Below are 14542 nucleotides of genomic sequence, written 5' to 3' on the forward strand. Positions count from 1 at the left end.
TGAATGTACCATGTGCTACTAAACAGAAGGTATATCCTTTTTATCTATGTTCAATTTTCTCTAAATAGGTATTAACTTTAATTTTTCTAACATTTCATTCACTTTCCTTACTTCTTTCTCATTTATTTTTTGGTTCAATTTATCTAGTTCTGACAGGGAAAGGTTGAGGTCCCCTATTAGTATGGATTTATTATCTATTTCCTCCTTAACATTCTTTAGTTTCTCCTTTAAAAATCTGGATGCTATACCATTTGGCACATAAATGTTTACTTCTGAGATTACTTCATTTTTAGAGTACCTTTTAGTAAGATGTAATTTCCTTCCTTATATCTTTTAATCTGATCAATTTTTACTTTAGCTTTGTCTGATATCATGATTGCTACTCCTGTATATTTTACTGTAGATGGTGCATAATAAATTCTGCTATAGCCTTTTATCGTTAATCTGTGTATTATACTGCCTTAAATGTGCTTCTTTTAAACAAAATATTCTGGTTTTTAATCCACTCTGCTATCCACTTCCATTTTATGGGTGAATTCATTCTAGTCACATTCAGAGTTATGATTCTTAACTGTATATTGCCCTTCATCTTATTTCCCCCTTTTGATTCTGCTTTCTTCCCTTTTGCTCTTTTTTCCTCAACAGTTTTTTGCTTTTTATCATCCCCCCACTTTTTCCTCCCTCCAATTACCTCCCCATACCCTTATCTTCTCTCTCTTCTACTTCTCCATAGTGTGAAATAGAATTTTATATTCCAATGAGTATATTTGTTTTTCCTTCTATGAGCTATTAACTATGAAAGTACAGTTTCAGCATTGCCCATCTTCACCCTTATCCTCCCCTCCCTGTAATGATTTTTCACTCCTTGATGTGTTAAAGTATCCTAGTGAATTAGGCAATTGATTTAAAGGTTATGGTGATTGAGAGATCAGATTTGTCACCCTCCTCCCTTTTCTCCCCCCTCCCTTTCATCCTCCCTTCTTTCTCCCCCATCACTAGTTGGTTTCTTCTGTTGATGACACTGGAAGCCCACTCTGAGTGAGTTTCCTGATAAATCTAATAGATAACTATCTCTGAATAGTTTAAAGGAGAGGGTTTATTTAGGAAAAGGGAAAGGATAAGGAAGTTTGATGGGAGAGAAGGTTTATTATTTCCCTGATCTTAAACCACTCCTAAATTGAATACTAGAATAGATTCTTGATTTGAGGGATATGACTAAGAGGTTGAGGATTTTAGTCACTTTTGTCCAATAGGTAGAAATCAGTAAGAGAAGGATATTCTCAGTCCTTACTCTTTACTGTCTCAAGAGCAAGAGACCACTTCTCACAGTTTGGCTGTTCCTTTCAACAGTCTCCCCCCAACATACACACCAGCATTCCATTCAAGAATGCTTCCTGATTGACAGCTTTCTTCAAATCTTACACCTTCAGCTCTGTTGCAGGTTTTCTCCAATTTTCTCATTCATATTATCATATACATACATATCATGTCATACATACATATATATCATCACATTTACATACCCAACATATCATCATATATAATCATATACCTGAGGATAGATTTGAACTCCAGTCTTCCTGTAAGTCCTTGCTTGGAACTCTATCCACTGAAACACCTAATTTTCTCTCCTCTAGAATAAGGATTTATAAAACACCAATAGCAAAACCCAACAAAGTGGGTTAAATCTGGGATGGAAAAGAGGGCCTCTGTCTTTCAGAAATTATAATTAATTATATTATATTAATAAAAAAAGCATAAAGGAAATGTGTGAAGAAAACCTGAAGATTTTTTATTTTATCCTAAAGACAATAGACAATAACACATTTGAGTAGGACAGGAATATATATATATATTTTTTTCTTTCCTTCTTCCTTCCTTTCTTCCTTCCTTTCTTTCTTCCTTTCTTCCTTCCTTTCTTCCTTTCTTTCTTTCTTTCTTTCTTTCTTTCTTTCTTTCTTTCTTTCTTTCTTTCTTTCTTTCTTTCTTTCTTTCTTTCTTTCTTTCTTTCTTTCTTTCTTTCTTTCTTTCTTTCTTTCTTTCTTTCTTTCTTTCTTTCTTTCTTTCTTTCTTTCTTTCTTTCTTTCTTTCTTTCTTTCTTTCTTTCTTTCTTTCTTTCTTTCTCAGATCTCAAGGACTAGCCAAACATATCTTCTCTGGACTACTACTTCTATTACATAAAACAAAATAAAAACAAAACAAAATGAACAAACAACAAAAAGATTCTCACCTCTCTACTCTTTTGACACAAAATCATTTAATCTCTTTAGTAATAGGGGTCCTGGAAAACCAAGATCCCTTAAATAACACTCCATCCTGCATTGAAAGGCACGTAGTAATAATAGGGAACTCACTGCTTTCTGAGGGAACTCATTGTACTTTCAGATAGTTCTATTTATATAAGAAACTTTTTCCTTGCTTCAAGTCAACTGGCCTTTTAAATATCTTAGCTAGCTAGTATAAATCTCTTTCACAAGGTATACCTTGTCATTTTGCTCTTAGTTACCTCTCAGGACATCTCTAATAATGAGTTAAATGTTACTGATTCTCAGAAGACCATAGCTTTATGACCCACCCTTTAAAATACCAGCCATAGGAAGTAGGGCTCAGAGCTGTAGCAGCAGCAGCAGCAGCAACAACAACAAAAGGGAGCAGAATGTGGGAGGAGAAAGACTGGATCTGGGAAGATCAGTTCTCTCCTTTCAAAAGAAAAAGAAAGAAAACAATTTGCAGCCAAACTTTGCCCTCTTTTGTGGTGCCTGTTGATTCCAGTGAAAAATAAGGAAATATAGATTACAGAATATTAGAACTACATAGGCTGAGAATTTAATCATAAACTCTCCTTATCCAAACCAATGAGGCTGGCACAGACTTCAGTATTAAAACACTTCTTCTCCCATATAGCTAATACCTGATGTAATCTTTACAGTCACCCTGAACTTAAAACAGGAAATAAAAATTGAATATTTTCTTCCTCAATTAATACTTCCCAAATACTGGTTCTTGTTATGTCATATCCTAGGCCTTCCAGGTTTCTCCAGTGAATGCCTATAGGCAATACTTTTGGCTTCCATGGGTTGTTCTCATTTGGAAGCTTTTATTGAATTTAATTGTGTCAAAAATCAAAGTTGTCTTTCCTGCTCAACAGTGAATGAATCCACTTACATGTATACTCTGTAATAAAAAAAAATCAATGTAATGAATTCATAGTAGTATTAAAGAAGGCTAATTTTTTTTTTCCCAGAAATCCTCTGAGGTCTTATCAGAGATAAAACATATAACAATGGAATAAAACAAGGAAAAAATTTTAATGTCAAAAAGTCTCCAAGATATTAAGTGGTTCCTAAAAATGTATTCTTGGTATTTATTCTGATGTATATGGACTTTAGCTCTACCTTTTCTCTCCATGGAATTCATATACTTCTTTCCTCCTTTAGGTCACATGAAATCAAATTGTAGCACCTTTATTTCTATATCTGATATTAAATGTGGATTCACCCTTTTTTGTGTAAACCTCAGTCTTATATTCCTATGTTTGCCTGAAATTGGATATTTTTATTAATAGGATTAGATCACAAAATGTAAAGATTAAAATTTGGGGAAAATGAGGCAGGTAGAAATTAGTTTCTCTCTACAAGGAGTATTATGTTTTTAGACTTTTATTAAAGGTTGGGAATTTAAGAAAATACAAGTAAGAAAGGCACGTGCTAGGTGGACCGAGAGGCCCAATTCAATTTCACTCACATCATGAGAGACACATCTGCCAGGCAGTAGAAGTAGAAAAGAGGGCACATAGCCTTTACAACGAGGTTAAATACCCCATCTCGCTCTCAGCCCAGGTGAGGTTACAAGGCATTTTGGGAAGTGAACAAGGACTTCTGGGGAATGGAGTCCTGGATTCAAGTCTCCATTTTTACAAAACTCAAGATGGTTTAACAGTATCATGTTGCAGTCAAGATCTCTTACATGGTACTCTTGGGTCATGTGGATTTCAAGATGGTGGATTAGATATCTTCTCCAGTCTTTATAACTTCCCCAAACTCTCCCAAATTACAATTATCCTAAAGTAATTTCAGCAATCTCTATTGTTTGATTCTAAAAATCCAAAAGAAGTTAAAAAATCTATTAAAATATTGAATTTTATTTAAAGAAGAATAGCATGCAGAAGAAGATCAGAGTGGTTCTTCCTCTCTACCTGGTCAGGCCATGATTAGAGTGTTATATTTAGTTCTGAGTGCTATACTTTAGAGAAAAAAAAATAAATCAACAGTTGACAAGAGGACAAGCAAAAGGGTGAAGGCTTAGAGGATACACTATGAATGTAATTTTTGAATGATTGTGGATAATTAGCCTGGAAGAAACATTTATTAAGACTTTTATAGCTTTCTTAATTTTTCAAAGGGCTGTCTTTGATAAAAGCGATATAATTAATCTGCTTGGTCCCAGGAGGCAAAACTAAGACTAATGACTAGAAGAAACAGAAAGACAGATTATGTTTGAATGTTAAGATAATCTTCTAATAATTCAGGAATTCTAAAATGGAATGGAAACATCTGAATGGCAATAATTTCATCACTTCTGGTGTGGGTTGGGAGGGGAGATTGTGTCCAAGGAGAAGTTAAATGAAAAAGTATTGATGGAATGTCTTGTCAAGGAAATATAACAAAATGACTACTGAAGACCCTTCCAAGTATGAAATCCTCTAAATTAAGTCTACTATTCTGTAGTTGAAAGAACAAAGGTAGGTGCTCAGATGATGACTTAAAGATTTAGGCAGAGTCTGGAAGACATTCCAAAGGTACAACTGGCAAAAGCCATGAAGATCAGAATGAAGATATGTAAGAATTCAGGCCAGGGGACAACCAACTAATAAATGTCATAGTAAGGAGATAATTGGCAAAGATGTCAGAAGAGAAGGAAACATTAAATCTGAGGGAGAAATGGACAGAGATCTAAACCATCCCCAAAATGAACCCTTGCCATACCATGTGAACTGTCTTTAATTGCTTTGTTGTGAGATGAGGGATACAGTTGCTGTAAATGTGTCTTTCAGTGTCTCATTCTCACCTCTTATTGAAACAAAGACTTGGCTAAAATACCCAAATGGCTCTAAAACTGTATGTGCCTTTTGATATAGCAATTCCACTAGTGGGAGGGTATTTCAAAGAGATTTTTAAAAAAGGAAAATGACTTATTTGTACAAAAATATTTATTACAACTTTTTGTGGTTGTAAAGAATTGGAAATTAATGAGTTGTCCATAATCAAAAGCTAGGATTAGATATATTCTAGTAATAAATGAAAGACTTTTCCATTAAGATTAGCATTGTCAAATATTGAGATGTATGTTATCACTATTATTTATAAGCTCCTGGAAATACTAGCTATAGCAAAAAGATAAGAAATGGAAACTGAGGGAGATGACATAAAAAATTACCACTTCTCATAGATATGATTATTTAATTAGTATTTCATAGAGTCATAATTTTAGTTGAAGTTGTAACTAATAATATTGAAGAACATACAATGCATCTATATGTCATTTGTATTTTTGTATATTAAAAAGAAACATCCCTCTGTGAGAGAGAGAAAAAAAAAAGAAAATCAAAATTTTATTGTGGATGGCTGAAAAAAAGCAGGGATTTACTAGAGATGTCCCAAATTTCCCTACAAACAACTTTAATGCCTCAAAATGAAATCTAGGGTTGCAGATTGAATGAAAAAATAAGGTGAAATAATTTTCTGCAACAAAAAATATAAAAGGTTGGCAGCTAAGTCTGTTGGTATGGCGGGAGAGAATCTAGTGCAGGGAGTACCCAAGAAAGTAAATAGTGAGACTCTGCACCCTGGAACAAGACAACAGATCATTTGGCTTCCTAGATTTCAATTTTGTTGATCCTGGGTACAAGTCTCTCTTGCATTGCCTATACATGGTTCCAGGATGAAGCCCAGGGTCTAGAAGAAAAGAAAGCATTTCCCAGTCAACAAATCTCCAAAAGATATAAGTAGAAAATTCTCAGATGAAGTAATTAAAGTTATGTTTAGTCATATGAAAAAATGTTACAAATCACTAATGATCAGAGAAATGAGAAGTAAAACAATTCTGAGGTACCACCTTATACTCATCAGACAGGCTAACATAACAAAAGGAAAAATGATAAATACTGGAGGGGATTCAGGAAAATTGGAACACTAAAATAGTCATCGTGGTGCTAAGAACTAATATATTCATGTTGGAGAGCAATCTGAAACCAACAGGGCCACAAAACTGTGCATAGCTCTTGACTAATTGATATCATTATTAGATCTGTATCCCAAAGAGATTAAAGATAGGAAAAAGACCCTACCTGTATAAAAATATTTGTAGCAGCTCTTTTTGTGATGACAAAGAACTGGAAACTGACAGGATGTCCATCATTTGGGGAATGGCTGAACAAGTTGTGGCATAAACTTATAATGGAATATTATTGTGTCATAAGAAGTTGCAAACAAGATAATCCCCCAAAAACCCACAAATAAACCTGGAAATCCTTATATGAAGTGATGCAAAGTGAAGTGAGCAGTGAAGTGAGCAGAAGAGTAGAACCAGGATAATGTTTTACCCAATAACAATAATAATGTATGATGATCAACTGTGAATGACTTAAGTCTTATCAACAAGGCTAGGGTATAGGCCAACTCCAAGAGGATCATGACAAAAAAAAAAAGATATCTACTGTCATGAAGGAACAGATGGAATCTGAAGGCAAATTAAACATATCATTTTTTTTACTTTATTTCTTCCATATATTTTTCTCCAGTGCAATATGTGTCTTCTTTCACAGAATGAAAAACATGGAAATGTCTTTTTATAATCCATATCATATCATATGCATTTTTAGGGAAGGGAAGGATTGCAAAGGAGAGAAAACATGGATCACAAAATATTATAAAATAAATATTAAATAATTATATTGCCATGTAATCTGAAAAGTAAGTTTTAAAATGTTACTTTTTTCTGAAGTAAATTTCTCTCCTTTGTATGTTACTCTCATGATGTTATTTCTCATCACCTGTGTAAAGGTAAAAATTAATGGTTGGATGATGATTATATGAAATTATGTGGATGCCAGTATTTATTAAATCTTGAGTCAGAAATTTATTTAAAAATATTTACAAATAGAGAGGAAAAATAAAGAAGAGAAATGTGAGGGGGATCGAAAAATTATCTATCCTATCAATATAAAATATTTTGCTCTGGTTCTGCTTAATTCAAGCAGAGATTAATCAACTCTCAACCAGGAAGGCTAGTGGTGAGTAACCAACCAGCCTCCTCAAGGATGGAAGCTAGTCTCTCCAGAAGTTAAGAAAGTGGTCAGCTTTTTATTCACTTAATGAAGTAATCCAAGAGTCAGAGTCCAAGTTGAAGCGAAGTTCTGAGCCCATAATATAAGCCATAGTCTCCAGAAAAGCTACCTTGAAGACTATTTAAGACTATCTCCAGAAGACAATCTCTTCAGACTATTTTCTTAAAGACAATCTACTCTAAAGGAGTTTGTGTCTTGCTTTTTATGGTGACTTTTGTCCCCTCATCTCTTCACAGGGGCTCATCATGGTTTCCAATTTGGCTAGCACAGTTCAGGGGGCAGTGTCTGTAGGGTCAACTTCTTATCTTCTGAAGGTTAAATTCTCATAAAAAAGATTCACAGATTCCTGGCTGATTAAATTTCTAAGAATGTGAATTCTCTAATTGCTTTGCTAGCTTCTCACCTAGTACTAAATAGATTGTTTAATCTTTTGTTGATTCAATTAAAAAGTAGACAAGAGGGAGTTAATCCTGTCTTCAGCCTAATGAGGTATTATGTTAGTGTTAACTCAGTATAGACAATAAAGAATTCCTTTTCACACTTGGAAACTACATACTACCTCGTAAATTGAGGATAGATCAGCCACTGCAAAAAGGAGCAATAGAGTCAAAAATATCTCAAGATAGCAGAGCAATTTCCCAGGGATGGTGCCCCTGCCAGGCAAAATAAGAAATTATGTTTGGTTCCTGAGATGTGAGTATGAGAGTTAGTGGATGGAGAAAAGACTTTATAAGGTGAGCCAAGCAGGAAGTTTGTGTTTGCTGGTGACTGCTATCCTCAGTGTTGGCAGGTAGGGAGCCCAAAATGGTGGCCACATATTAGAAAAGGGAGGTCCAACTTCAGGGAGACAACAGGCAAAAGAAAAACATATAATCAAATTTTGAATGGACGGATGAAAGGAGAAAGAGAAAGAGAAAGAAGAGAAATAGGAAGGAGGAAAATGCATAGTAATCATCTGTTAAAAACTTTATGGTAATTTCATCTCATAATGCTTCATTTATCAAATGTATAGAAAACTCAGGAAAATGTATGAGAATATTCAAATTTTCAAAGAATATAAATAGGAAATTTTCAGATAAAGTCATCAAAGGTATATATAGTCATGAAAACATGCTCTAAATCTTTATTAATTAGGGAAAAATAAATTTCAAGAACTCTGAGGTACCTTTCTATACCTCTTAGATGACAAAAAAAGAAAATTACAAAAGTGGAAAAGTTGAGATACTAATGCATGAGGTTTTTTATTTGTTTAGTTAATTTTTTAAAATTTATTTATGTACTTATGTATTACTAATGCAATGTAAGTGTCATTGTGAACTGCTTTAACTGTTCTGGAAAGCAATTTGGAACTATAATAAAACTGCATATACTTAATCAATACCACTACTATGTCTAGGTCCCAAAGAGACTAAAAAAATAAATGAAAAGAATCTATAATTTAAAATATATATGTATATATATATATATATTGATAGAGGTCTTTTTGTAATGGCAGAGAATTGAAAACTGTTAGGATGCTCTATCAATTAGAGAATGGCTGAAAAAGTTGTGGCATATGTGATGGATGGATGGATGGATACTATTATTCTGTAAGAAATGACAAGATGGATTCTCTCAGAAAAAAATAACCTTGGAAAAACTTACAGGAACTAATGCAAAGTGAAATGAGCAGAACCAGAAGGCCTTCATATATAGTAACAGAAATCTCATAGGATGATCTACTGTGAATGACTTAGTTATTCTCATCAATACAATAAAGCAAGACCATACCAAAGAATTTATGATGAAAAAATTCTTTCCACTTTCTGAGAAAGGATGGAGTCTGAACATAGATCAAGGCATACTTTTAAAAACTTTTTCCCCCTCATTTCTTCCCACACTCCTGCCCTCTTATTGTCTATGTTTTATTTCACATCATGACTACTATGCAAGTATGTTTTCCATGATTATATATATATATGTATATACATATTCATATATATATATATATATATATATATATATAACCCATATAAATTGCTTGCCATCTCAGAAGGGAAGGAAAGAAAAAAGGAGAAAGAAAGAATTTGAAATTCAATAACTTTTAAAAACATATTTTTTAAATTAAAAATCTAATGTTAAAATATTTTTACCCATTAATGAGGAAAATGATATATTTAAAAAATAGTTCATGGTGGATTTCCACCTAATAAGATAAACATAAGAATTATTTGAATATACATGTAGAATAATCTTTACTATAATGAAGATACTGTAATGAAGACCTAATTAGAAGAATATTATTTATGAGTAGGTTGAGGCAATTTTTTGTAAATCACAACATTACTTAAATTAATTTATTCAATACCAACCTAAACAACCTACCAAAAGATTTCCCTTCTACATATTTTTTTTTCTTAAAAACATACTAAATTCACTTGATGGAACAGAATTTTGAGACTCTCAGCAGGATATAACGAAAAAAAAATGGGAAGGAAGGAGATTAAGCAGTGCCAGATGGAAAACTATACTACAAAGAAGTATCATCAAAATGACTTTAGACTAATTAAAATTATAAATATTAATCAGCAGAAATAAGTAGGTATATAGCTTATTAAAGGAAATGAATTTAATAGCCTAAAGTTGGACAAACTGAAAGAACTAAAGCTCTTAAAGAAAAATTCTCTATTCAATAAAAACTTCAAGGAAATTTAGAAAGTAGAATGATATATATATTTAGACTAACAGCTCTTGAAATATTTCAACATTAGTAATGAATAGGTTTATTACTTACATTTAAAGGGTCATATCATAAACAAATTAAAGGAATAATTAAGACATTTCCTTTGAGGTTTCTACATAGAAGGACAGATTATGACCATATAAGGAACAGAGCTGATCCATGAACATAAAAGGGATCATTTTTATTAAAAAATATAGCTTTAGCACATGAAAAATCAATACAGAATAAATTATATTAGAAACAGTTAATTGAGGGGGTAGGAAGAATCTGTATAACAATGTACTCAGATAAAGATCTCATGTCCAAGATATATAAGGAATGTTTATATTTTAATAAGAGCCAATATCAAATTGATAAATCATTCATATATATAAAGAAGCCACTGTACAAGGAAGACATAAAATGTATAAATAACTATATAAAACATTAAAAATAACTAATAGCTAGCAAATTCAAATTAAATAATTTCTTAAGGTTCCACCATATACAATAAAGATGCAAAAAATTAGAAACTCAAAAATGAACTCTTGGTAGAAATGTGAATTAGTTAAGGTATTCTAATAATTAATTTGGAACTATACCCCAAAAGTCAATAAATTACACATACTTTTGAAGAAGTGCTACCATTACTAGTTCTAAATTATCTAGTACATCAAAGAAAAAGGAAAATGATAAACATGTAGAAATATATTTTAAATTATTTGTTTTTTTAGTAACAAACAATTTGAAACTCAGGGAGAGACTATTAAAAAGGGAATGGCTGACAACTTACAGGAAATGAATGTAAGGAAATAGTATATTTTCATAAGAAGTGACAAAAGGAATATTTCAGGGAAACCTGAGATTTTTTTGACTCAATGTACATTGAAGGAAGCACAAGTAGGAGTTCAATTAATGTTGTAATAATATTATAATAGCAGCTTTGAAAAATCTCTGATCAGTGCAATCACAAGCCATGATTCCAGATAACCAAAAACTAAATATGTATTGATCTCTTTAAGTAGAGATGATGAATACAAAATAAATAATGACATATGTTTTACATTTGATCAATGCACTATGTTGTTTCATTTGACAATGCATATTTTACAAGTAATTTGTTTTCCCTTTTTCTGGTATGTTAAGTTGAGGAAAGAAAATAAATACTTTTTAATTGACATACATATCTACATATATATGTTTATATACATATATACACACATAAATAAATGGGTCATAGCTATATTAAGGGAAATCAACAGAGTTCAAATTCTGAGGATAAAGGTAGTAAGAATGAACTCTAGAAAAAATTAAAAATAGAAAAAAGGCAGAAAGAAATACAAGTGTTATTTACCAACAAATACTTCAAAATAAGAAGGGGGGGGGGGTTCATGTTTCTTCAGAATATCTTTTCTAATTCCTCAGGGGCCTGAGATTAGTTTTAAGGCTCATTCATCCTGGACCTCTTGTGGAGAAGGAGGTAATTTAATATCTTTTAAGTAAACAAGAATAACAAAAAAAGATGAAACAAAATCACTATAGTCCTTCATCAGGCCTCTTTCAGACACAGTTTCCGAATAACCTTCTCCTGGATTTGATGATTCTTTACACAGTACACAATAGGGTTCATCATTGGAGGAAACAAAACAAAGATATCAGCAATGAGTATTCTAATAAGAGGGGACCCATGTTTGGCTAAGCGATATATTATACTCAGGGTGACAACGGGCACATAGAAAATGAGTACGGCACAGATATGGGAGATGCAGGTGCTGAGGGCTTTCAATTGCTCTTGATGAGATGCAATACCCAAAACTGTCTTCAGGATCAGAATGTAGGACATGGCAATTATTGCTAAGTCTAACATGCCTATCACAGTGACAAAAAAGCCATAGATAACATTGACCCTGTTATCAGAGCAGGCCAGTCTCATAATATCCTGGTGGAGGCAATAGGAATGAGAGAGGAGGTTTCTATTGCAATATCTCAATCTCTTTAGTGTGATAGGAAATGGGAGTATGAATACAAGACATCTAATAGCAAGGATAAAACCAATTTTAATGATTGTAGTATTGGTAAGGATGGAACTATATCTTAGGGGATTGCGGATGGCTATGAAACGGTCAAAAGACATTATGAGAAGGACTGAAGATTCCATGGCAGTGAAGGTGTGAATGAAGAACTCTTGGGCAATACAGGCATCAATGGAGATTCTTGTAGCATTGAATAAAAAAATTCTCAACATGGTAGGTAAGGAAGAGAGGGTTAGCCCAAGGTCAGATATGGCTAGCATAGAGAGAAAGTAGTACATAGGAAGTGAGGATTCCGTCTTGATTAGAAGGAGGATGATACAATTTCCTATAGTGGCAATAATGTATATGAGGCAAATGGGTATGGATATCCAGATGTGGACATGCTCCAGCCCTGGGATCCCAATTAGGAGGAAGGTAGATATCTGGATCTCAGATGTGTTAAAAGCTGACATAGCAATAAGGGTTTGAGAGGGCAACCAGATGACTCTGATGGAAAGCAAATGGTTCTCCCTCAAATGGGGAAACAGATTCTTAGTTTATTCACAGTCTAATCTTGTAGAATTTATTGGCACAATATTTTCTGTGAATTTAAATCAAGATGAAGAATATTATTGCTCATATGAAATATACATAAGAATATTTTTAAAGACTAATTTAGTTTCAACACTATGAAAGTGTCATGAAGAATGTATGGAGAATTCCTGCATGGAGTAATAAGTAAATGAGAAGCTACTGAGGATCCTTTTTTCTCCACCTTGAGTCTATTAGGTTTTCTTCTTTCTGTTTCTTGTTAGAGATAATTGGTATATATATATATATATATATATATATATATTTGGACCTGAAAAAACCAGGAAGAAGTCACCCAAGGCCCATATAGAGGGTAAATTGAAAACAAACAAGGAAAATAAAGTCACAAAGAGCACCATAATAAGTATGGTGCTAGACCTTCTATGCCAATTAGAGAAAGAATAGAATAAGGTGGTGACAAATGAGATCTTTCATGGATTATTGGAAACTTGATAGAAAAACATCAGCTAAGAAGTGCACAGGATAGAGTGCTGTGCCTGGAGTCAGGAAGGTTATCTTCCTGAATTCAAATCTAGCCTCAAATATAAGCTATGTGACCCTTGTTACAAGGGAATCACTTTAAAAGACTGATATATATTAATTTAAGGTCGCCAAGGAATCAGCTATGTAATTCCTAAATGAAAAACTCAAGTCAGCCGTCAGCCTTTTTTGGAGTTTAATTACAATAGGAGTAAGAAAAGAATTAGAGATAGAGAGAGAAAAAAAGGGAGAGAAGGGAATAGGGCTTAAATACCCCTTCTGTTTAGGCTGGGCCAAAAGGCCCAAGCCCTTAGATAGCTGGGGCAAAGAAAAGAGATCAGTCCCTATTACTCACGTGTCCAAAATGGAGAAACAGTCTCAGAGGCCCCCACCTTCAGCTTCCTTCAGAGCAAGCCTTCTCAGAGCCCAGGAACCACACCGACCAAAACCTCAACAACCTCCCTGAGTCTTCAGACCCCCTATCTTTAAGGAAACCCTCCAAGTTGCCTCCCCTCAGTCCTCACATCTACCAATCACTGTTCATCAATTTCCCTGTCAATGGAGGCTCTAGCTTAACCCAGGACCGCCCAGAGGTTTCTGGCTTTTGAACATGTCTGTTGAAGGTCATATTTTCAAATGATTAAATCTTTACTCCTTTGCTACAGCCCTTTCTAAATCCTGTTAACTTGAGTATGGTAGAGATTGGAATAATTAAATTTTGATCTAGGCTGCAGCCCTTACTCAATCCTATTAGGACTGAATAGGGTGGAGATTTATTCCAAGTATCTCCATTGTATCAATTCTAAAATCAATCAAGACTCAAAGAAATTCCTGTTCTATGCTTAAGCATAGGTCAAAGTCCTTTCCATTGTTCAGCAAAGGGTTTCTGTCCTAAAGTAATCTTAAGAAGGGAAGAGAAGGAACCTCCCATGCCAATGGGGTTCCCATTCCAATAGACTATCAGTAAGAAATTTTCCAAGTATGAAATATCCCAATGGTGAAATTTCCAACATTTATAAGTCTAAGGAATTTTGAGGTTTACACCCTGGACAAGTCACTTAACACTTTTGTCTCAGTTTCTTTTTATGTAAAATGAGTTGGAGGACAAAATGGCAAACTACTATAGTATTTTTGCCAAGAAAAACTAAAATGAAGTCATAAAGAATCAGACATGACTGAAACAACTGAACAGCAGCAACAATAGATATATGTATAATTGTATTATTTATATATCACATACATGTAAATAGCATTCTTAGAAGTCTAATCTACATTATTAATATTTTTCCATCCCTTCTTAATTCTATAAATTGATGAAGAAATAAATTAAACCCTGATTTGTAGTGTTTGCTGATTTCTACTCAACAAATACTTCAACTGAAAGATTGACAGTAGGCTCTCATGAGCAAGTTA

At 33.3% G+C, this 14542-nt stretch overlaps 1 protein-coding gene across 1 annotated transcript; it reads right to left on the bottom strand.

The window, feature by feature from the left end:
• Nucleotides 1-11595: 11595 nt before the first annotated feature.
• On the bottom strand, nucleotides 11596-12531 carry LOC100016960 (olfactory receptor 51A7-like). Its single transcript, XM_001364394.2, has one exon. It carries the CDS (start codon nucleotides 12529-12531, stop codon nucleotides 11596-11598), a length of 936 nt encoding a protein of 311 aa, XP_001364431.2.
• Between the last annotated feature and the right edge of the window lie 2011 nt (nucleotides 12532-14542).

This window comes from Monodelphis domestica, chromosome 4 (assembly GCF_027887165.1).
Source record: "Monodelphis domestica isolate mMonDom1 chromosome 4, mMonDom1.pri, whole genome shotgun sequence".
NCBI lineage: Eukaryota > Metazoa > Chordata > Mammalia > Didelphimorphia > Didelphidae > Monodelphis > Monodelphis domestica.